The sequence below is a fragment of the Aptenodytes patagonicus genome, chromosome 15 (assembly GCF_965638725.1).
Source record: "Aptenodytes patagonicus chromosome 15, bAptPat1.pri.cur, whole genome shotgun sequence".
Taxonomy (NCBI): Eukaryota; Metazoa; Chordata; class Aves; order Sphenisciformes; family Spheniscidae; genus Aptenodytes; species Aptenodytes patagonicus.
This window is the reverse complement of record NC_134963.1, coordinates 15,864,061-15,885,978: the sequence shown is the minus strand read 5'-3', so window position 1 is coordinate 15,885,978 and position 21,918 is coordinate 15,864,061. Positions and strand designations below refer to the sequence as shown.

The 21,918-nt window shown below is 67.1% G+C and overlaps 3 protein-coding genes across 3 annotated transcripts; 1 reads left to right on the top strand and 2 right to left on the bottom strand.

Moving 5' to 3' along the window:
- Positions 1 to 1,035: 1,035 nt before the first annotated feature.
- SLC35E4 (solute carrier family 35 member E4) lies at positions 1,036 to 6,289 on the bottom strand. The gene is made up of 2 exons (XM_076353058.1): positions 5,363 to 6,289; positions 1,036 to 3,579 (listed from the first exon to the last, which is right to left on the bottom strand). The coding sequence occupies exons 1-2, from the start codon at positions 5,973 to 5,975 to the stop codon at positions 3,152 to 3,154; spliced, it is 1,041 nt and encodes a 346-aa protein (XP_076209173.1). The 5' UTR covers positions 5,976 to 6,289; the 3' UTR covers positions 1,036 to 3,151.
- An 803-nt stretch (positions 6,290 to 7,092) lies between these two features.
- Positions 7,093 to 11,491, bottom strand: TCN2 (transcobalamin 2). The gene is made up of 11 exons (XM_076352991.1): positions 11,296 to 11,491; positions 10,482 to 10,708; positions 9,568 to 9,760; positions 9,385 to 9,465; positions 9,132 to 9,274; positions 8,882 to 9,043; positions 8,625 to 8,800; positions 7,930 to 8,104; positions 7,623 to 7,815; positions 7,309 to 7,430; positions 7,093 to 7,211 (listed from the first exon to the last, which is right to left on the bottom strand). Exons 1-11 carry the CDS (start codon positions 11,322 to 11,324, stop codon positions 7,150 to 7,152), a joined length of 1,563 nt encoding a protein of 520 aa, XP_076209106.1. The 5' UTR covers positions 11,325 to 11,491; the 3' UTR covers positions 7,093 to 7,149.
- A 1,654-nt stretch (positions 11,492 to 13,145) lies between these two features.
- On the top strand, positions 13,146 to 20,920 carry PES1 (pescadillo ribosomal biogenesis factor 1). The gene is made up of 15 exons (XM_076352662.1): positions 13,146 to 13,203; positions 13,823 to 13,902; positions 14,164 to 14,317; positions 14,416 to 14,525; positions 15,561 to 15,732; positions 15,970 to 16,059; positions 17,126 to 17,242; positions 17,421 to 17,498; positions 17,882 to 17,971; positions 18,182 to 18,312; positions 18,467 to 18,592; positions 18,758 to 18,942; positions 19,065 to 19,210; positions 19,546 to 19,713; positions 20,225 to 20,920. The coding sequence occupies exons 1-15, from the start codon at positions 13,180 to 13,182 to the stop codon at positions 20,309 to 20,311; spliced, it is 1,758 nt and encodes a 585-aa protein (XP_076208777.1). The 5' UTR covers positions 13,146 to 13,179; the 3' UTR covers positions 20,312 to 20,920.
- Positions 20,921 to 21,918: the final 998 nt, after the last annotated feature.

Sequence of the window (21,918 nt, the reverse complement as noted above, 5' to 3'; positions counted from 1 at the left end):
GGGCCAGGATGGGCAGGCATTCCCCGGGGAAGGGCTCCTCGACCCAGCGATGCCGCAGGCAGGCTAGTTTGCAGGTCCCGCTCCTCCCATCCCCTGGCAGGGGACAGTGTGGGTGGAAGGTTCCAAGAACGCCTGGGAGGAGAGTTTCTCCCAGCCCTGTCCCTGGGGCCGCACCGGGACTCGCCTTTTGAAAGGAACCGGAAAACCAAAACGATTTTCGACCCTGCCCGTTATGGAAAAGCCTCTGAAATGTGAGCCCAGAAAGCAAATCGTCTTGTGGCTGTCGTGCTCTCGGCCAGAGCAGGGGCCGTTTGACGGTAACTTGGGGCCCTTTGAGTCCTTTGCGACACAGGCGCTGCTCCAGCTGCGGCCCCGGGGCACCCCAGCAAAGGTGGCACCGGCAGTAGGCACACTGGCACACCGCGGCGGCCCGGCAAGCTGCCCTTCCTTCACCGCGTGCTGGGGAAGGATCCATTCCCAGGACGCTTCTGGAAGCGGCCTCAAAACTTGCCGCCCCAACGAGTGGAAGAAAATTGCTGTTTGGGAAAGAGGGCGGGAGCGAGCAGGGTGTTTTCAGGGGGAGCAGGTTGTGCTTGCAGGGTGATGTGAGTCACAGGGCTGGAGAAGGGCTGGACGGGTGACGCCAGGGGACAGGATGCTCCCCAGCGTCACGCTGCCCCAGGGCAGGGCGAAGCCCCGCTGCGGGCGGACCATGCCGGCTCCCAGCAGGACTGGCCCTTCTCTGGACACGTGCGGCCAGTGACTCCTCTCCCCGTCACCGCGTCCCTCCCGTGTCCTGCACAAGGGTCCCAGTGCCAGCCCTGGGGCTGCTAAACGGCGGCTTCCCCTCCACCGGGGCATGGAGACACCGGCCACAGTGGGCACGGCGGCCCCGGCTTCTCCCAGGGAGCTGGGGCTTCCCGAGACATTTCTGTGCCTCAGTTTCCCATCCCCACACCCGGTTGTTCCTCCCTTCCTGCCATGATGCCGGTGTGTGCTTCAGGTGGGAGATCGCCCCGGGAGCCAAGGGTGGAGTACGACAAAAATAGAGCTTTATTTCGGGACAAGTGCAATCAGAGCTGGGTCCTTCAGCCCCAGCGTGGAGATGGTGAGCGTGGCAGCAGCCACCACGGACGCCATGTGTGGTGGTGCTGGTGCGCCCATCAGGACGCGCATGGTCGTGTGTGCCAGCATCAGTGCCAGGGCATACGCACGCTGGGACGTCCCTTTTCCAAGGTGAGCGTGTGCCGTGCCGCAGTCCGGCACCATCCCGGAGCGATGGTGGGTGGGTCTGAGCTGTCCCCGTCCCCTTTGCTGGGTTCTCGCCATCTCTGCAAGGCAGCCCCGGGGTGGGCAGGCAGCCCTGCCCGCGCCTGCCTGCTCCAGCCACGGCAAGCTGGGAGGGACAGGGCCAGAGCCGTGGTGGCCGGGAGGGCACGGTGGGGACGACAGCAACGCCGGCGGTACCGCCAGCAGCCCAGATCAGCACGACACGGTGGGGTTGGGGATAGGAGAGGGGACACTCACCTGCCCCATTCCCGGGCATCTTGTTCAGCCACGAGAACCACACGTACACACAGCCCCGGGCTTACTCCAGCCAGCAGAACTCAGTAGTGACACACACGCACGTGCGCACACACACACACGTGCACACACACGCACACGGGCATGCACACACACGCAACACACACACATGCGCACGCGTACACACGTGCTGCTCTGTGTTTCCCCAGGTGGGACAGCAGGCAGACGCGCAGAGTTGTGTATCTGCAGCCATGTCCCTGAGTGTGCCCAGCCTGCGTGTGCACACGGGGACACGTGTGCAGAGCCGGTGCACGCAGCTGCATGCGCATGCAGGTACCTGCTCACCCACACAGAGCCTGCGTGCACACCGGTACTTGTCAGCCTGCACGCGCACGCACACACACACACGCTCCCGTGCACACAGAGCTGTGCACGCGTGGAAGTGCATTTGCACACACAGAATCTGTGCACATGTGCACGCAGAGGCTGTGCACACCAACACACCTGTGCACACCTGCACATAAGGCTCTGTGCAGAGACACACTTGTGCACGCGGTACCTGTGCACAGCAGCACGCCCCTGCCCACATGCATAAGACCTGCTTGCACACACAGAGCCTGTGCACGCCAACACATGAGCTTGTGCACACCAACACACGCGTGCTCCCGTGCACAGAGCTGTGCGCAGGGACGCACGCGCAGGGCCTGTGCACACCCATACACATGTGCACACCTGCACATAAGGCTCTGCACATACAGCAACACACTTGCACACACAGAACCTGTGCACACCAGCACATGCATGCCCACATGCGCGTACAGCCGTGCACACAGACACGCTCACACGTACAGTCTATGCCAATGCACACATGCCCACATGCGTGAGACCTGCTTGCACACGCAGAGCCTTCACACACCAACACACATGTGCCCCCATGCACGCATAGCCACACGCAGTGACCCACTCACACTTGCAGAGGCTGTGCACACCCAGACATGCGCACATGCACAGAGCTGTGCACAGACCCACTTGCACATGCAGAGCCTCTGCACATCAACACACACGTGTGCACAGAGCTATGCACACCGACACACGTGTGCCGAGCTGTGCGCACCAGCACACACATATGCATAGTGCCATGCACATCAGTAGACGTGTGCACACAGAGCTGTGCACACCAAGACACACGCACGCAGTGCCATGCACAGCAGCACACACATGTGCACAGAGCTGTGCACACGACACACGTGTGCACAAAGAGCTTGTGCACACCAGCACATCCACGTGCACAGTGCCGTGCACACCAGCACACGTGTGCACACAGAGCTGTGCAAACCAGCACACGTACACACAGGTCTGCGCACACCAGAAAACACATGTGCACACAGAGCCGTGCACACCAGCACACCTGTGTGCACACACAGGGCCATGCACACCGGCACACCCATGCGCACACAGTGCCGCGCACACCGGCACACCCGTGTGCACAGTACCACGCACACCAGCCCTTCCGTGCGCCCGCAGAGCCGTGCATGCCCGCACGCCCTGCCCCGTGCACGCAGCCCATGCACCCGCAGAGCCGTGCTCGCCCCCGGCTTCCCATCTGCCCCCGTCCCCAGCGGGGACCCTACTCCCGCCTGGGGGGGCCTCGTCCCGGCCGTGCCGCCCAGCGTGCCGCAATGAGGTCCGGCTGGTGGTACATGAACATCCCGGCCAGCGTCAGCCCGATGCCCAGGTAGCTGAGCCCGCTCAGGTGGCTGCCGAAGAGGAGGCGGGAGAGCAGCAGATTGCCCACCACGGTGACGTTGCCCAGGATGTGGACGGTGAGGGCGGAGGTGAGGGAGAGGATGCAGAAGGTGGCCAGGTTGTAGAGGACGGAGCCCAGGCAGCTGAGCAGGACGCAGGCCCAGAGGGTGCCGTCGTAGCGCAGGACGGCCTCCCAGGAGGGACCCACTTCCAGCGCCACGGCCGCCCCAAAGAGCAGGCAGAAACTGGGCAGGGAGGTCAGGCAGAGCAGGGAGAGGGCGTCCAGCCGGTCCTCCTGCAGCAGCAGACCTGGGGAGGGTGGACGGCGACAGTCAGCAGGACACCTGGACCGCCCCAAGGGGGGACACCCAGCAAAGCCGCGGGGGCACCCACCAGCACGAGCCCCTGCTCGGTGCCCAAGCAGCTAAGAAATCCCAAACGTCACCGGGAAGGGGGAAATCGGGGGGGGGGGGGGGGTGGAAGCCCCTTCCATGGGGTTGGGGGTGCCCTGGTTCAGGGGGTGCCCTGGTTTGGGGGTGCCTCAGTTTGGGGGTCCACAGCACCACAGGGCAGGGTTGGACAGGGTAGTTTCCCCACCCCATTTTGGACCAAACATGGCTTCCACCCCCCACCCCCCCATCCTCTTTTTTTGGCTGATTTTGCAGCCAGCAGCAACGTTTCTGGGCGGGTGGCCTGTCCCCTCTGTGTCCCTGTGACACCCGCGAGTCATCTGGGGACAGCGGGCACAGCCGGGCCGGCTGCCATGCACAGGCGTGCACGGGGCGGGGGGAACGTGCCACGTCCCCGGGGGGACAGGCACAGCCCCCAGCCTCCCCGGGGCCACTCTCCGTCTCCCACGGGTGACAAGGGGACCAGGGTGGGTGCTGGGCGGTGGTATCCCTCGGGCGGCCACAGCACCCCCGGTACAGCCGCCGGCAGTGCCCCGGGGACCTTGGGGACCACGCGGGGCGTGCACCCGGCGCTCGGCTCCACACCACAGCCCGTCCCCCGTGATGCCCGCCTGAGTCACCGGCTCCAGAGGAAACGCTCCCTTCCTGGCCAAAAAACAACCCGGCCGGCTCCTCCCCGCCGCCTGCCAAGGACATCGCGGCCCGGGCAGCACCACAGCTGCCGGGGTCCCCGGGGGAAGGAGGCCCGGCGTGGGGACGATGCCGCTCGGCGTGTGGGGACAATGCCGCTCGGCACGGGGACTCGCAGGGGAGCTGGCCACCCATGGTGCTGGAGGGGGGGAGCCCCATGGGGATGGGGCAGCCTGGGTGTCCCTGTGCCAGGCTAAGGCACTGCCACCCCGCCATGGCCCCAGGACACAGGACGGTGTCACTGGGAGCCAGCAGTGCCCATGGGCCACCGCAGGGACACCAATGTGTTTGCTCGTCACCAACAAACCGGGGTCACCTCAGGGCCAGAACCACGGCAGAGCCCCGAGGGGGGGCAGCTGGGTGGGCAAGGGTGGTACTGGGGTGGCACCAGTGACAGGTGGCACTGGGGCTGGGGTGACACTAGGGTGGCACCAGGAACAGGGTGGGGAGGGGGTGGCACTGGGGTGACACTAGGGTGGCACCAGGGACAGGGTGGGGAGGGCATGGCACTGGGGTGACACTGGGGTGGCACCAGGGACAGGGTGGGGAGGGGGTGGCACTGGGGTGACACTGGGGTGGCACCAGGGACAGGGTGGGGAGGGGGTGGTGCTGAGGCTGAGGTGACACTGGGGTGGCACCAGGGACAAGGTGGGCAGCAAATGATACCAGGGCCAGGGTGGCAATGGGGTGGCCTTGGAATTGGGGTGGCACTGGGGCTAAAAGGGGCACTGGAGTGGCACCAGGGCCAAGGGGGCAGCGGGTGGCACTGGGACTGGGATGGCATGGGGTTGGCACTGGTGCTGGGGTGGCACTGGGGGCCAGAGTGCCACGAGGGTTGGGGTGGCAATGGAGTGGCACTGGTGCCAGGATGGGCAGCAGGTGGCACCAGCACCAGGGTGGCACTGGGGTGACACCAGCACCCCTGCGCCCCAGGGGCCGTGCCAGGGGAGGGAGGGAGGCGAGCAGGACGGGGACAGGCGGTTGGCACTTACTCTGCTGTATGGACTTGAGGGCGCGGAGGACGGTGGCGGCCAGGAGGAAGCCGCAGCCGGGCTGGTGGAAGCGGAGCCCGCCGGCGATGCTGCAGGCGGCCCCGGCGCAGACGGGCCCCATGGCGGCATACTGCAGCGGGTGGTGCCGCCGGCCCCCCAGCAGCCCTGACAGCAGCAGGGTGACCAGCGGGGTGGTGGTAGCCACCGCCTGCGCCACGTCCAGCTGCACGTAGCTCAAGCCCAGGTTGCCCAATGCCACGCTGGTGCAGAAGGTGAGGCTGAGCAGGTAGATCCTGGCGCGGGGCCGGGGGGCCGGCGGTGACGGTCCCCGCGCCCAGCCCAGCGGGTACCCCACGGCCACCCCCGACAGCATGTGCAGGGACGACAGCAGCAGCGGGTAGCGGAAGCCGTGGGTGGCGAAGATCCATTTGTTGAGGCCGGCCATGGTGGTGCCGGTGCCCAGCCAGGCCAGGACGGTGAGGGTCAGGGGCAGCGATGGCCCCGGGGGCGGCCGACCCCCCTCTGCCTGCCCCGGGTCGGGTTTCCAGGGCCGGAAGGTCCCCTCGCCAGCCGTCATCGCTGCTTCATCGCCCCGCCGGGACCGCAGGCACATGGGCACCGGCTCCGCTCCCCCCCGCTGCCACTCTCCGCTCAGCCCCGTCCTCCCGCGTCGTGCCGAAAGCCGCCAGCCCCAGGAATCGGCGGCGGTGACGGCGGTGGTGACGGCGGTGGCGGTAGCGGGTCCCTGGCTCCTGCCGGCGGTGGCGTCACCCACCCCAGGGGGTGGTGGCAGGGCTCAGCCCCGGGGTGCCGGTGCCATGTGCGAGGGAGGCAGCGCCAGCGGCTGGGAGCGAGCGGAAAGTTTGGTGATGGCGGGGAGCGGAGGGAGGGAGGCTCCTCCCCGCGGGGCCGCCACCGCGTCACAGCCGCCTGGGTGCGGGGGTACGGCGGTACGGGGATGCGTGAGTGTATGGGGGGTGTGCAGGGGTGCACACCCGCGGATGCCGCCCGGCGCAGTGGGGCCTGCTGGGAGCGGCTGGGCCAGCGGTAGCCGGAGCGCAGGCGGCCTCCATGGCGACGGCGGCGGTGGGACTGCGTCAGAGCCCCCGGCTGACTCACGCCGGGCAGTGGTGCAGGCGCCATCGCTCCCCACCACCGGCCCTGGAGCATCACCCGCCCTGGTATCGGCACCCTGATCCCAAACCACAGCGGCACCCCCCGCCCCGGGCACCGCCTCTCCTGGCTCCGTTCACTGCCGGCTGCCCCTGGGTGTTTTTTGGGGTAGGATTAAATCCCGGGGGGGGGGGGGGGGGGGGGTGGATCACACAGGTTTGGGACACACCCAGGGGGGCCCCCTCATGCTGCATGTGGCACTGGGGCTACCACGGTCCCCGAGCCCTTGGGATGGGTGGGGGCTCAATGGGGGGGGCCGCGGGTCCCCCCCAGAGGGTTTACAGAGGAGGGTGGCCCCAGCTGGCAGCTTGCCAGGGACGAGCAGCGCTGGCTCGGACTCCCCAAAACCGGCTGCTTTGGGCACCCCAAAACCAGCTGCTCCCAGCGGCTGCCTGCCCCATCCCCGAGTGGGACCGGGACTGGAGGAGCTGCTGGTCTGGGTGCTCCCATCCCACCGTGCCTGTAGGGCACAGGCACCGTGTGTGTCCCCTCCTCCTCCTCCCCGGGCGGATTTGGGGTGCTGGCACACGGGGCGCAGGGAAAGCAGGAGGCAGGGAGCCGGCAGGTCCTGCGCCCAAGGCAGGCGTTTCATTGCCATTGCCCCACCCCGCCCTCTACCACTCGCTCAGGCGCAGGATGAGGGTCTCCCCATCGCGAGGTCTGTAGTCGGCGACACCTGCGGAGAGAGGGACAGCAGCCCCGTGTGGGAGAGTGGCCGTGGGGGCTGCCCGGGACCCCCGCCGCCTCCCCCAGGACCCCCGCCCATCACTCACCCATCTGCAGGCTGGTGCTGGGGGCGGTGAGGAGCTGCCAGTAGCTCCGCTTCCGCTGCCGGGCCTCCAGCCCCAGCACCTGGCTCAGAAAGGGGCCCTGGGGGGTGTCCTGGGTGTCAAACCTGGCAGGCGAGAGAGAGGGGTGAGGGTCCAGCCCCGGCGCTGCCGGCAGTGAGGCAGGACTGCTGCCAAGGGAGTCGGGCTGTGGGGACCGGGATGAGCCCGTGGCACGGGTGCAGGGCACGTGGCCACCCCAGGTGCGATGCCCAGGGACCCCGGAGGGTCCCCCCACCCCGGCCCACGGGACCACGTACGTGAAGTTGTGGGGTCCCTGCGCGGTGGCCGCCCTGAGCACGTCCAGGAGGGAGGCGCCGGCAGGCACGGGCACCGGCTGGTCGTAGAGCTGGTGCTGGGGACACCGCGGCTCGGGGCACTCCACCACCAGCCGCACCATCTTGTTCCCCACCACCTCGGGCGGCAGCTCAGGGCTGATGGGCATCAGTGTGTCTGCCAGAAGGAAGTCACCGCGGTGCTGATGGACACCAAGCCACCACCGCGGTGGCACCTGTGCCAACCCCATCCCAGCTCTCCCCCATCTCCCCGCACCACCCCGGCTCCTACCCGGCTCCTCCTGGCAGCGCATGGAGGCGATGTCGAGGTAAGAGTGGCCATGCAACACCGGCAGCGCCTGGGCCATGGTCGCGGTGGTGGTGAAGGCGTCCAGGTTCTCCAGCAGCGCAGCCATGGCCCGGCCGTACGCCGGCTGCATCCGGCACGTGTTGGTGGCAATGAAGACCTGGGAGCAGGAGGGAGGAAGGTGGCGGGGCAGCGGCCCGAGGTGGGAGGCAGGTCGGGGCCCTGGGCCATGGGCACCGCGCTGCTGCTGCTGCTGATCATCGCCTGCCTGCCCAGCCCCTGCCCCAGGGTGGCTGCCTCTGCCCAGGCACCCATGCCTGCACCCACATCTGCACCTGTGTCTGCACCCATACCCATGTCTGCACCCATGCCTGTACCTGTGCCTGCAGCCACACCTTCACCCGCACCCGCTTATGGCTGCACCTGCGTCTGTGCTCACACCCATGCTCGTGCTTGCACCCAGCGTGCACCTGCACCCAGGCCTGCGCTCACCGCCGTGCCTGCACCCGCACCTGTGCCCACAGCCGAGCGCCCACCCGGTCCTGCACCCACACACCCACTCGCACCCGTGTCCCAAAACTCCGCCCCTGCCTGCAGCCACACCTGCACCTGCACCCCCACTCCCACCCGTGCCTGCACCCACGCCCCACCCTGCAGGCCCCCCCCCACATGACACCCACCTGCATGGCCCACGGGGTGCTGTAGACATTGCCGAAGAAGCCATCCCGGCCCTGCGCCTCGACCATCCTCCTCCTCGTCCTGCGCGTGGCCGCCCGCAGCTCCGCCGCCAGCCTGGACCCCACCAGCCGCTCCCGCTCCAGGCAGGTGAAGGCCAGCGCCGCCACCGCCTCCGTGTCTGCAGGGACACGGTGTCACCCCGGCTGCTGCACACCCGCTCTGAGGTGCCACCGTCCCGCCTGTCCCTGGGGACCCTTACCCGCGGCACTGCCACCGATGTGCCCGAACCTGCCGTGCTGCTCGGCCACCAGGAGCCGGCGGATCACCTCCTCCCGCACCCGCTTGCGGTGGACGCACAGCGCCAGCACGCCCAGGCTGTACTGGTAGTAACCGTTGAGGGGGTGGCCGTGCTGCCGGGAGCCTGGGGACAAGGTGTCGTGTCACCGGGGCGAGCCAGTGGCCCCGCGGCTGGACGTGCCGGCGCAGTCGCCCCGTGGGGATGCCATCACCTGCCCAGTCCTCCTCCAGGTAGTACTTCAGCCACGTCACCAGTGAGCGCTGGGGACCGGGCTCCGGCGAGGGACAAGTGGCCCGCAGCCCCAGCAGGTACAGCGCCAGCCGCCCCGTCTCCGGCCACTCCGCCTCGGCGCTCCTGCAAGCCACCACGTCAGCTCTCACCGGCAGCCAGAGCCCCCGCACCACGCTGTGGGGCTGTGACCCCGCCGGTGGTGGGGACCGTCCCTGTGGGACACACACACATACGTGCTGTGCTTGGCAGCCGCAGCATCCTGCTGGGGGTGGCCATGGGGTGCAGCGTGGGGCCGGCCGGCTGCCTGCAGGCTCCTGTGGGGACTCAGCGTCAGCAGGCTGCCAGGATGGCGTCGGGGACAGGGGACATCCCCCAGAGGCACATGGGGGGCACCCGGCATCCCCCTCGGGACCTACCAGCTGTAGCGGCGCTGGAAGGCGTCCTGCAGCCGCGCCAGGTACTGCTCCTCCCTGCGCAGGTCGTGGTCGTCGGCCAGGCGAAGGGCCAGGTAGACGCTGGGGTCGGGGTCCCGTGCCGGGTCCACCGCCAGCCCCAGCAGCCGGGCGCTCAGTGCCTGCACCGCTGCTGCCGCCGCCTCCCCCGGGGCTTCTACCCGCCACGGCCCCGGGGAGAGGGAGCGGAGGGTCAGGGGGGGCAGGAGGGGGCCGAGCCCACCCCAAGCACCGGCCCCGCAGCATCTGCAGCCCCCGGCACTGGTTGCGTGGGGCCACGGCGGTGATGGAGACCCAGCACCCCAACGCTGCCGTGCGTCCCGTGCCCTCTGCGCCCCTCCGTCAAGTCCCAAAACCCCAAGTCTCCCCCCAAAATATGGGGAAGAAACAAAATAAGAGATGTGACATGAGGCAGGAGCGTGGAGATCCCAAAGCCTGGGCACAGCCACCCTTCCACCGTGCCCGTGGGGCTGGCAGGGTGCTGGGGTGGCACCCCTGTCCCCAGGGACCCTGCAGGACCTGTGCGGTGGGGGGGGCTGCAGGCGCAGGAGCAGGGCAGGCTGGCTCTGGGCTTTGGACAGGCGAAGGGGGCGCAGGAATAAGGCTTAACCCCGGCGGGCGCTGGGGAGAGCTCAGCCCCGGCAAACTCATCACTGGAGGGGTTTCACGAGGCCAACGTCCTCCCCGGGGCCGGGGCACGGGGCTGGAGTACGGTATGGCGCCCGTGCCCCCCAGCCCCGCTCCTCGGGGACCTCTCTGCTGCAGCCAGCTCAGGGACCCGCTCCAGGCACCGTCCCGCACGGGTGAGACCCCCCGGGGTCCCCAGGCGGAATGTGGGGGTCCGGGGGCTGCAGGCGGTTGCCGGCTGCCGTACTCACCGCAGAGCTGGGCAGGCAGGACTGCAGCCTGCAGCAGGACGAGGAGCAGCCACATGCCGGAGCAGGGCGGTGTGTGCCGTGGCACAGCACGGCACGGCAGGCACCCCGGCAGAGGCAGGCAGAGCCCGGCCGAGTTGAGCCGGGACGCTGCCGGGGATGGGAAGCTGTCGCAAGGGGCCGTTTCCGCACACCGGGGCCAAGTCAGCAGAAACGGGAAAGGACTTTGGCTGGAGGCAAAGCAAAAGGAAGCGGGGCCGCCTCGCGCCGGGGCAGAGATAAGGTGCTCTCACCGCCGCTCTTCTCTCCCGGCTCCCTGACCCGGCACGAACCCCGCGAGCACCGAGGCCTCCCTGCCCTCCCCACCACAGCCGGGGCAGCGAGACCCAAACTGCCGGCGCTCGGGTCAAAATCACCGGTCAAAGTTAGCCCCGAAATAAAAAGGGGATGAAAACCCCCAAAATCCTGCGCCCTCCATCCCCGCAGCCTTTGAAAGCAGTAACTCTGCTGCTCGCCTGGGACTGGATTTTTATTGAAAAGGAAAATGAGGATTAATCAGCCCAGCTCGGCAGACGAGGGGTGGGTATGGGGGTGCTGCTGAACCCCAAAAGGTAAATCCCCGCAGCCGAGGGGAGGGGGCTCCCGGGCTGCTGCTGGGGCTCAGGTCTCCATCTGCGGGGGACACCCAGGCTCGGAAGGGGGTGATGGGCCGTGGGGACTCCCTCCTGCCCCCCCCCCAAACCCCCGCACCTGGCAGGGGCTGAGGACAGGGGCTCCTGCCTCCACCACCCCCCTGGGACACGGTGGGGACCCTCACCTGGCACAGCTCAGCCGGGGCGCACCCATGGGCGATGCTGGAGGGGGGGGGGGGGAGATGACCTGTCCCCTCCCGCCGCTGAGGTCAGCCACTCTCTCGAGGGCGCTGGGGGCGGACGGGGGATGCGGGAGGGTGTGCGGCACCCATCAGCACCCGGAGGCACGGCGGGGTGGATGGGGCGCCCAGGGCAGGCAGCACATCACCCTGCCAGCTGCAGCCGCGCAAGGGGGGTCCAAGTCCTGGCCAGGGGCGAACAAGGAGAGCTCCAGCGACCCACCACGGGTCAGGTCCGAGTTCGCGTTACCCACATGCGGTGTCAGAGAAAACTCAAACCTCCCACCCTCGGGATCGGGCTGGAAACCAGCGGCCACAAAACCTCCCGGCGGCGCCTTGCCCACCCCAGCCTGAGGACGGGCACTCGGTTGATACAGGCAACCCCCGGTATCAATACAGGCTGGGGGATGAAGGGATGGAGAGCAGCCCTGCCGAGAAGGACTTGGGTGTACTGGTGGATGAAAAGCTGGACATGAGCCGGCAATGTGCGCTCGCAGCCCAGAAGGCCAACCGTATCCTGGGCTGCATCCAAAGCAGCGTGGCCAGCAGGGCGAGGGAGGGGATTCTGCCCCTCTGCTCTGCTCTGCTGAGACCCCACCTGGAGCCCTGCATCCAGCTCTGGAGCCCTCAGCATGAGACACACACGGACCTGTTGGAGCGGGTCCAGAGGAGGGCCACGAAAATGATCAGGGGATGGAACACCTCTGCTATGAAGAAAGGCTGAGAGAGTTGGGGTTGTTCAGCCTGGAGAGGAGAAGGCTTCGGGGAGACCTTATCGCAGCCTGTCAGTACTTAAAGGGGGCTTATAAGAAAGATGGGGGCAAACTTTTTAGCAGGGCCTGTTGCGACAGGACAAGGGGGAACGGCTTTAAACTAAAGGGGGGTGGATTTAGACTAGATATAAGGAAGAAATTTTTTACGCTGAGGGTGGTGAAGCACTGGCCCAGGTTGCCCAGAGAGGTGGTGGATGCCCCATGCCTGGAAACATTCCAGGTCAGGTTGGACGGGGCTCTGAGCAACCTGATCCAGTTGAAGATGTCCCTGCCCGTGGCAGGGGGGTTGGACTAGATGGACTTTAGAGGTCCCTTCCAACCCAAACCGTTCTATGATTCTAACGCCGCCACCGCAGCACCGGGGCCAGGGGACCCGGCGGGTCGGGACAGACCGACCCCTTCGAGCGCGCCCGCCGCTCCCCGCAGACCCACGGCGCCGGGAGGCGGGGGAAGCGCTGGGGAGGGAGGAGCGGCTGCGGGGCGGCCGGCAGCCTCCGGAGCTCGGGCGGAGGGGAGGCCGAGGCAGCCGGGCCTTCCCCCCCCCGCAGCCGGCTGCCAGGCCCTAGAGGACGGGGACCCCCGGGGACGGTGCCCCCGGGCCGGGGGGGGGGGGGGACGGCCCGGGGCCTGGGCGGCGCCAGCCGGGGACCTGCCAGCCCGCTGTCCCCGCGGGTGACCGGCGACCCGCCGCCCCCCAGGGCCGCCGCAGACGTCGCGTCGCGTCCCTGCGGGCGGGCGGCTCCCGCCGCCCCCGCTCCCCGCGGAGACCCCCGGGCCGCCCCGGCCCCGCCGCGCCGCCCCGCAATATCCCGGCCTGCCCCGCGCCGCAGGACCCCTCCCCACCGGGCCGCGCGGGCTGCCCGCGGCGCGCCTGACCGAGCCCGGCCCGGCCCGGCCCGGCCGCCTGCCCGCGCTGCCCGCGCTGCCCCCGTTGCCCCCGTGACCGGTGCGGGGCGGCCTCGGCTCCGGCGGGCCCCCGGCCCCGGGCGCAGGCGGGGCGGGGACAGGCCGGGGGCCTGCGGCGCGCCGGGAGCACGCGGGCGGCGGCGGCGGGGCCATGGGAGGGCTGGAGAAGAAGAAGGTACCGCGGGGGGGCCCGGCCGCCTCCACCCCACCCCCCCGGAGCACCCCCTCCCCTTTCCCCGACCCCCCCTCGGTGGCCACGTTCGCACTCCCCGGTGCCCTCCCGTATCGCGTCCCCTCCCCCTCCGGTACCCCTGCCCGCCCGTGTCCTCCCCGCCCCCCCGCCTCCACCTCCGGTACCGGTGCCCCCTCCCCCCCCCGGTACCCCTGCCCGCCCGTGTCCTCCCCGCCCCTCCCCACCACCACCTCTGGTACCGGTGCCCGCCCGTGTCTGCTCCCCCCACCTCCGGTGACACACCTCACCCCCCCCCGGTACCGGTGCCAGCCCGTGTCATCGTCCCCCCCCCCGGTACCGGTGCTCACCCCCCTTCCTCTGGTGCCGGTGTCGTGTCCCGTCCGTCCCCCCGCCCCCCCCCGGTGCCAGCGCCCATCCATGCCGTGACAGCCGGTGCCGGTGCCCGGTCTCCCCCCCCCTCCCCCCCGCCGGTTCCCGCTTCCCCTCCCTCTCCAGCCCCAGGAGCCCCGGTGGCTGCGGGACTGCCTCTCCCGGTCCATCGTCCCCGTCCCCCCCCCCCCCCCGGGCCGAGCCCCCCCCCGACGCCCCCATCTCTCCCCAGTACGAGCGGGGATCCGCCACCAACTACATCACCCGCAACAGGGCGCGGAAGAAGCTGCAGCTGAGCCTGCCCGACTTCAGGTGCGCCCGCCGCCAAGCCCGGGGACCCCCAGCACCCCCCCCCCTCCCCGGGCCCCCCGCCCCCCGCCCCGGGGGAGCGGTAGGAGATTGAGCCCGTTGGCGGGCGCGTGGGGTGGCCTTTTCCACAGGGAGCGTGGCGGTGTGTCCTGCGTGTCCCGGGGTTTCAGGCTGCCGAGTTTTGGGGTCTCTTCCCCCACCTGAGGGAAAGGGTCCCGGGTGCGTTTCGCTTGCCGCCCGTCTCACCCCTGCCGCCGTTACCAGGCGCCTCTGCATCCTGAAGGGGATTTACCCCCACGAGCCCAAGCACAAGAAGAAGGTGAACAAAGGCTCCACCGCAGCCAGGACCTTCTACCTCCTCAAGGATATCAAATTCCTCCTTCATGAGCCCATCGTCAACAAGTTCCGGGAGTATAAGGTAATTATCCCGCACAAGACCCCCAAGGCGGTGCCCGAGGGGCCGCTCGGGGCTCGCCCTCTCCCCGCAGAGCCCCCGGCCTCCCCCTCTCCCCGCAGGTGTTTGTGCGGAAGCTCCGGAAGGCGTACGGGAAGAGCGAGTGGAGCACCGTAGACCGGCTGAAGAACAACAAGCCCACCTACAAGCTCGACCACATCGTGAAGGAGAGGTGAGCCACCGGCCGGGTCCCGGCAGAGCCGTCCTCTTTTAGGAGGAGCTTTCCCTGCAGCCACCTGGGCCTGTGGAGCCTTCGCTGTGTCTGTCCCTCTTTAAGAACCCACCTTCTGCAGCGGTTCCGGGGGTTTTGATGGAAACCGGTGTTTGTGGGCTGGAGGAGAAGGCCGTAGCGTGCTGCACACTGGTTGTAGCAAAGCGTGAGCGAGCAGGGAGTTGCCTGCCCGTCCTCGATGGCTCCAGGGTCTCCAGGAGGACGCTGAGAACTCTCCTCCTCTCCCTGAGCAGTGTTTTCCCGGGTCACCCTTGGAGGGAGGGCTGGTGGAGGGTGAATCGTGCCAATGGAGTTGGTGAATTTGGTGACAGTGAGGGAGGAGAGGACCCAGGAGGGAGGGAACCTGCTCTGGCAGGTCTCTTCGTTGTCCCGGTGGTGCCTGGGACCTCGCTGTGCTGGTGCAGAGAGGGGAGAGAGAAACAGCACCGAGAGGCAGACGCTGCCCCCCCGACAAGCTCTGTGCTCAGGAGGGGAGATGGTCTGGGCACCTGGCGGCTGCACCGCTGCCCAAGCTGTGGGGCCGCGCCGTCTCCCCCCGCCCGCAGTGTTTGAGTCCTGCAGCTTTCGTCTGGGCCTCGTCCGTCTGGCTGAGGAGTGCCACGTGCCGGTGCGCTGCACCGCAGGCCACGGGCACACTTGTCCTCGGTGGGTCCAGGCTGGGATTCCCCAACACTCGCTGCCTGCGGGTGCCCTAAAACCTGTTTACACCCACCCTGTAATCAGGGGTGTTGCCATCCCCTCGCCCAGGGAGCTTCCCGGCTCCCCGGGGAGCTGCCTGGAGGTCCCTGTGTGACCATGGGCTCCCGAGTGCCCAGGAGGGACACCCCGTCCCTGTGGGTCACCGGTTTCGGTGGGACGTGCAGAAGGTGCACGGTGCCCAGTCCTTTCTTGCGTGAGGTCTCCACCAGCCCCAGCAGCTTTTGGTGGATGCTGGGGCTGGGTGTGATTTCCCCTTCTCCTCCTGCCCGGGCGCAGGTACCCAACCTTCGTAGACGCGCTGCGGGACCTGGACGATGCCCTCTCCATGTGCTTCCTCTTCTCTACCTTCCCGCGGACGGGCAAGTGCCACGTGCAGACCATCCAGCTCTGCCGGCGCCTGGCCATGGAGTTCCTCAACTACATCATCGCCTCCCGCTCCCTGCGCAAGGTGGGCGCTGCGGGGAGGGACGGGGCTGAGACCTTCCCTGCCCCGGGGGGGGGGGCTGCCCCCTAGGAGGGCACAGGGCCAGCTGTGCTGGCAGCTTCAGATGGGGAACGAGTGCTGCCGGGCCGTCTGTGATGCTCCCCTGACGAACCCACCGATGGGGCAAGGGTTAATGAGGACTGGGACAAGGGAGCACACATGGCCTTCCTCCCCCTGAGCCTTCGCGCTGTTCCCTGCCAGGTCTTCCTCTCCATCAAGGGCATCTACTACCAGGCCGAGGTGCTGGGGCAGCCCGTCACCTGGATCACCCCTTACACCTTCGCCCATGACGTGAGTACCTGGGAAGAGCACGGCAGGATCCGTGCGGGACTCGCGCTGCCGCTGCCTCGCTGCTCCCTTCCCTGTGGCCGGGGAAGGGTCGAGGGGCCGTCCTGTGGCTCTCACGCTGCAGAGGCAGACGAGGCTGTGCCCAGCCTGTGGTGGAGACCACGAGGCCCGGCTCGGGAGGCGTGCGAGGACGCAATCCTCTTCTACGCCCCGGGATGGCTGTACCTGTGTCCCCTGTGCCTGGCTGTACCAGTCTCCCCGGTTCCTTATTTCCTCTTGTCAATTATTAAGATGTGCCTTAATCAGCAATTAAAGATTAACCTGCAGGAATGAGGCTGGTGGCACTGAGGGAAGAGACAAGTCAGACCCCGCACCCTCTGCCAGGGTGGTTCTGCCGTGTCCCCTGCATGGTCCAGGCAGGCAGCGGGGCTCGGGCCGGTGGGGCTCGGACGGGGGGCTGTGGGTGCCACCGTGCCATGCCGGCCGCACGGCTGTGCTGCGCCTTGCCAAGATCCTTGGCACGCAGGAGTTCACCATTGCAGCAGTGCCCTCTCATTTTGCTCTGGGGCTTGGCACGGTCGGGTTGAGGCTTTCCAGCTTTGTGGCCTTTGGTATGTCCCGCGCTGGGGCTCACCTTCCCAGCTCAACCCCCCGGCAGCATCTCCTCGGCCAACCCGTGTCCTTCCCAGCCAGCATTACTTCTCGCTCCCTTGAGTTTTGGCTGTTGTGGGGCTGGCTGGGTCCCTGCCGGGTTTTGGCTCCTTGTCCTGCTTTGCCGTGGCCTGCACTTCTCACATGGAGGAGCAGAGTCCCTGGACCAAGCCACCATGATGGGATGAGGTGCTCCATTAGTCCGAGTAGGTCCCTTCACGGAAGGGTGGCAGCGGGGCCCCGCGTAGCAGCCTGGAGAGCTCTCCCTGCCCAGGGTTGGCGGTGGCCATGGATCTCCAGACCTCACTGTGAAGGGGGCAGGATCCTCCTCCCTGTGCGGATGGGACGGGCCCCTGTCCCTGCAAAGCGGGGTCTGGTCCTTTGTCCTTGTGTCTTCACTCTTCCCGTGTGCCTGCAGCACCCCACGGACGTGGATTACCGTGTGATGGCCACCTTCACCGAGTTTTACACCACCCTGTTGGGCTTCGTCAACTTTCGCCTCTACCACTCCCTCAACCTGCTCTACCCCCCCAAGGTGAGGCCACCGCCTGCCCCGGGGACGCGCCGTGCTGGCCCGAGCCTGGCGGCACCACCCGGTGCAGGTGGTGGGAAGCGAGACCGTGTTGGAGGGTCAGGGTTGGGGTTGGGGTGGGGGGTTGTTTGGGGGTCTCTGGGTTTGGGAGCTGCCTCCCCACCTTTCTCTTTCTCCCCAGATCGATGGCCAGGCTGACGTTGAGCTGAAGCCCGCAGAGGGCAAGGAGTACGCCATGGATTCGGAGAGCTACCTGGAGGTGAGGGACGCTGCCGTCACCCTGGCCCATGGGAGGACCCTGCGTGGCCGTGGTGTCCTGATCCCAGACTCCCTCCTGGCGTGGGGCATTCGATGTGCAGGGGCTGAGGAGCAGAGCCTGATCCCCGCGTGGTGGAGGGGGCTGGTCCCAAACTCCTTGCCCCCTCATGCTGGCCAAGGGAGGAGCTTTGCTTGGCCTCGGGGGCCACTGGACTGCAGGCTGGGACAGCACATGGAGGAGGCTGAACATCTGTGTAGTCCCAGGGGGAGGTCTTTTGACCTCTCACTCTGAGAAACGGCCTTCTTCCTCCGTGAGGCTGCCCCTTTTCCCACCCCCAAAGCACTGGCGGGGCGTGACGCCTTCTCGGTCTCCTCCCGCTGCAGAAACTGTCGGCTCTGAGCGCCAGCCTGGCCCGTGTGGTGGCACCGACCCACGAGGACGAGGTGGAGATGGATGAGTTCCCGGTGGAGGGGGTAAGAGCCTGGTGAGGGGGGGCTCAGCCCTGGCCTTGGGTGATCCTGTCTGCGGTACGTCTTGTGCCCGGGCAAAGGCTGGCAGGGCCTGGTGTGGTGCTGGGAGGGACTGCCAGGAGGCTGGGGACAGCATCCGAGAGCCCGCCTTGCAGAGGGCACCCTGGCGGGGGCTGCTCGTGGGGCAGAGGCTGAATGCTTTGCTCTGAGCAGGAGACGGCGGAGCAGATGGACGCGAGGAAGAAGGAGCAGGACGCCCTGGAGAAGCACAAAAAGCTGTTTGAAGGGCTGCGCTTCTTCCTCAACAGGGAGGTGCCTCGAGAGCCGCTGGCCTTCATCATCCGGTACGTGGTGGGCAGGCAGCCCTGCTACCCCGTGCTGGCCTCCCCCAGCCTCCCTGTCAGGACTTTTGAGGCCAATCTGCCTGACGTCCCGCGGGCGAGGTGACCCTCAGGGCCCCTCCTGCCTGCCTGACTCCTCGGTGGGTTTTGCTGGCAGGTGCTTTGGTGGCCAGGTCTCCTGGGACAAGTCCCTGTGCATCGGTGCCACCTACGACGTGAGCAACCCCTCCATCACCCACCAGATTGTTGACCGGCCCCGGGTGGAGCAGCAGGTTGTTGGCAGGTGGGTGAGGCAGGTGGCCTGTCCCCAGAATGGCCACCCAGGCTAGCGGGTGTCCCTGGCCGTCCCAGAGCGGTCCCATGCTCCGTCTGCTCCCTTGCAGACCCATGGGCTCCAGAGCCTGGGGTGGGAGGAAGGAGTCTGACCCCGTGTCCCTCTGCCCCACAGGTACTACCTGCAGCCTCAGTGGGTCTTCGACTCCGTCAATGCCAAGCTGTGCCTCCCCGTGGCTGACTATTTCCCTGGCGTGCTGCTGCCCCCGCACCTCTCGCCCTTCGTGACGGAGCAGGAAGGAGACTACGTCCCTCCCGAGAAGCTGAAGCTGCTGGCCATGCAGAGGGGCGAGAACCCAGGTGATGGAAGGCTCCGAGGTTGGAGGAGGAGAGGAGCCGGGTGGTGTTGCTGCCTCGGCAGGGCCGTACCTGCCCCGGGGCCAGCGGCTGCTCTCCTGGTGGTAACAGTGGTCTCTCTGTAGATGAAGAGAGTGAGGAGGAGGATGAAGAAGAGGAGGACGACAATGACAAAGAAGAAGAGGAGGAGGAGGAGGAGGAAGATGAGTCTGAAAAGGAAGAGGAGATGAAATTAAAGAAGATGGAAGAGCAGAAGACTCAGAGCAACAAGGTATGGTTCGTGGCAGCGGGCTGGGAGCCCCAGGAGGAGGCAGCTCTGATGAGCTCTGTCCCTGCTGGGGCTCTGCTCGCTGCGGGATGTCCCGGCCGAGTCCCTGTTGTGGGACTGCTGCAGCTGTGCTGCTCCTGCAGCGGCCACCACGCTTCTGGGTCCTGGACCTATGTTCACAAGCTGCAGCTCCCATTCATGCTCAGGACCTGCCGCCTGGTCCGGAGGGTGCTGCGGCTCTTCCATGGCCCCCAGTGAATGGCGTGGAAACAACTGTCCCTGGGGAAGGGTGGCAGGCTCCCGGCATCCGGGGTCCTGAGCTCTCCGGCTCCCCACAGGCGCTTCCCGTGAAGGTGACCGCTGGCAAGCTGCGGCTGGAGGACAGGCAGCGCCTGGAGCAGGAGCAGCAAAGCGAGGAGAAGCGTCTGGCCATCATGATGATGAAGAAAAGGGAGAAATACCTCTACAAGAAGATCATGTTTGGCAAGAAGCGCAAAGTCCGAGAGGTACGAGCGTAGGGCTGCTGTGGGCCAAGGACCCTTGCCTGGATCCTGGTGCTAGCTCTTCCCAAATCGGCTTGCAGCTACGGATCGCTAAAACCAGGTCTGTCCCCATCTCGGGGGGAGAGGGAGCAGCCTCTGCTTCCGATACAGTGCCAGCTCTGGGCTGCTCCTTCCGCTCCTCCCTGTACCTGGCGAGGGCATTGAGCGAAGCTGGGCAAGGGTGAGGCTCTACAAGCCTCTTCCCCGGCATCACCAGGCTGCGTGATCACCAGGGTCTCTCGACCCTGGCAGGGCAGAGCTCCTCGCGCTCCCTTGGGGCCGTGGCTTGTGCTCAGCAAGCGAAGCTGCCGCCCCTCTCTGTGCCCCACGCCTGGGCCGGGTGCCGGCAGCAGATGGGTCCATCTCCCCCCCAGTGTACAGCTGGAGGGTTTGGTGGGACCGAGGGTAGAGCAGCCCTCGGTGTGGGCAGACCGGTCTGATTGTGGGTCTCGGGGCGGGGGGGTTGTCTCCACAGGCGAACAAACTCGCTGCCAAGAGGAAAGCCCACGACACTGCCGTCAAAGAGGAGAAAAAGAAAAGCAAGAAGGCGCGACGAGCGTGATGGGGCCGGGGGGCTTCCCGCGGGGGCTGGCTGGCTGGCCGCGCCCTGCGGACACCATCGCATTTGGGTGAAAAACCCTCAGCTTTGTTCCTGGGGCAGAAATGCTAAATTAAAACACTCTCTGTCTGTAAATACACTTCCCGCTGTGCCTTCCCCGGGGCTCCCTCAGCTCCCCTCTGCCGGTGCCGCTGCCCGTCCTGGCCTGGGCTGCGGGATTGGTGTCACGAGGACTGTCCTCTTCATGCTGGCGCCATGTCTGCTTCCCAGCCCGCAGGGGTGGCGAGCGAGGAAGAGGAAGCCAAGGAGAGCTCTGGGCTCTTGCAGGTCCCTCCGGGATTGTTCCCTTTGAATTTGCACAGCCCTGGGTGGAGGAGCCGAGCCCCCGTGGTGGAGCAGGAGCTCCCCGGGGGCTGCCTGGCTTGGCGGGGCGTTGCGGCGTGTTTTGGAGGCTCGGCACAAAGAACGGGGCTTTGCCCCAGCCTTGGTGGAGAGGAGTCCATGGCAGAGGGGAGCCCGTCCTCTGCCCAGCCCGGAGCTGCCCTCCAGCATCCACGTGGCAGGCTGTACTTCTCTTGTATTTTTATTTTTCATTAAAGAAGGTGATGCTTCCCCGGTGGCATGTGTTGTCTGTTCCCTCCCAGCCGTGGCAGGCCGGCACGACGGCGCTGCACTCGGTGCTCTGCCCGGTCCTGGGCACAGCGGAGGAGGCGCAGATCGGTTCACCCGAGACGTGTGCGGTGCTGGAGATGGCTCCTCATCCTGCACCGGGAAGGTACGGCTGTTGGGAGGTGGAGCAGAAGGGACAGAGCCTGGTCCCTGCTCCAGGTGCCGCGACCCCTGGGCACTGTGGCTGTTACCTTGCTCCTTGTCACCCTCTGCCATGCCTTGTTCCCAGCGGCAGGTTTGGGTAGGGTCTGCTCGATACCAGCTGGGTGCTGAGAGGCGACTCCAAGTCCATTTTGTTCTACCGTGGGAAGCGCGAAAGTCCTGCCCCTGGGGAGGAACAGCCCCAGGCACCGGGACATGCCGGGGGTCTCCAGGCTGGAAAGCAGCTCAGCAGAAAAGGACCTGGGGGTCCTGGTGGGCACCACGTTGACCGTGAGCCACCAACATGTGCCCCTGGGGCAAAGAGGGCTAATGGTGCCGCATGAGGAGTGTTGGAGGAGGTTGAGGGAGGTGGTCCTGCCCCTTGGCGCTGGTGAGGCCACTCATGGAGTGCTGTGTCCAGCAATGGGCTCCTCAGTGCAAGAGTGACACGGACACACTGGAGCATGTCCAGTGAAGGGCCACCAAGATGATGCAGGGTTTGGAGCATCTCTCCTAAGAAGAAAGGCTGCGAGACCTGGGACTGGAGAAGACAAGGTTCAGGAGGATCTTATCAATGGGTATAAATACCCAAGGGGGAGGGTGTGAAGATGGAGCCAGGTTCTTTTCAGTGGTGTCCAATGCCAGGACATGAGGCGATGGGCACAAACTGAAACCCAGGAGGTTCTTCTGAACATCAAGAAACACTTCTTCACCGTGAAGGCGACCAAGAACTGGCACAAGGTTGCTCAGAGAGGCAGTGGAGTCTCCATCCATGGAGATACCACGACCAGGGAGGCTGG

Bases quoted from the DNA above. Each gene is read 5' to 3' on its own strand.
- SLC35E4 (XM_076353058.1), bottom strand. From the start codon at position 5,975: ATGTGCCTGCGGTCCCGGCGGGGCGATGAAGCAGCGATGACGGCTGGC. The intron at 3,580-5,362 runs GTAAGTGCCAAC...CACCCTCCCCAG, and splicing joins CCTCAAGTCCATACAGCAGA to GTCTGCTGCTGCAGGAGGAC.
- TCN2 (XM_076352991.1), bottom strand. From the start codon at position 11,324: ATGGGTGCGCCCCGGCTGAGCTGTGCCAG. The intron at 9,761-10,481 runs GTGAGTACGGCA...CGTGGCGGGTAG, and splicing joins CCTGCCTGCCCAGCTCTGCG to AAGCCCCGGGGGAGGCGGCG. The intron at 7,212-7,308 runs GTGAGTGATGGG...CTCTCTCCGCAG, and splicing joins CAGCACCAGCCTGCAGATGG to GTGTCGCCGACTACAGACCT.
- PES1 (XM_076352662.1), top strand. From the start codon at position 13,180: ATGGGAGGGCTGGAGAAGAAGAAG. The intron at 18,593-18,757 runs GTGGGTGAGGCA...TCTGCCCCACAG, and splicing joins GAGCAGCAGGTTGTTGGCAG to GTACTACCTGCAGCCTCAGT. The intron at 19,211-19,545 runs GTATGGTTCGTG...GGCTCCCCACAG, and splicing joins AGAAGACTCAGAGCAACAAG to GCGCTTCCCGTGAAGGTGAC.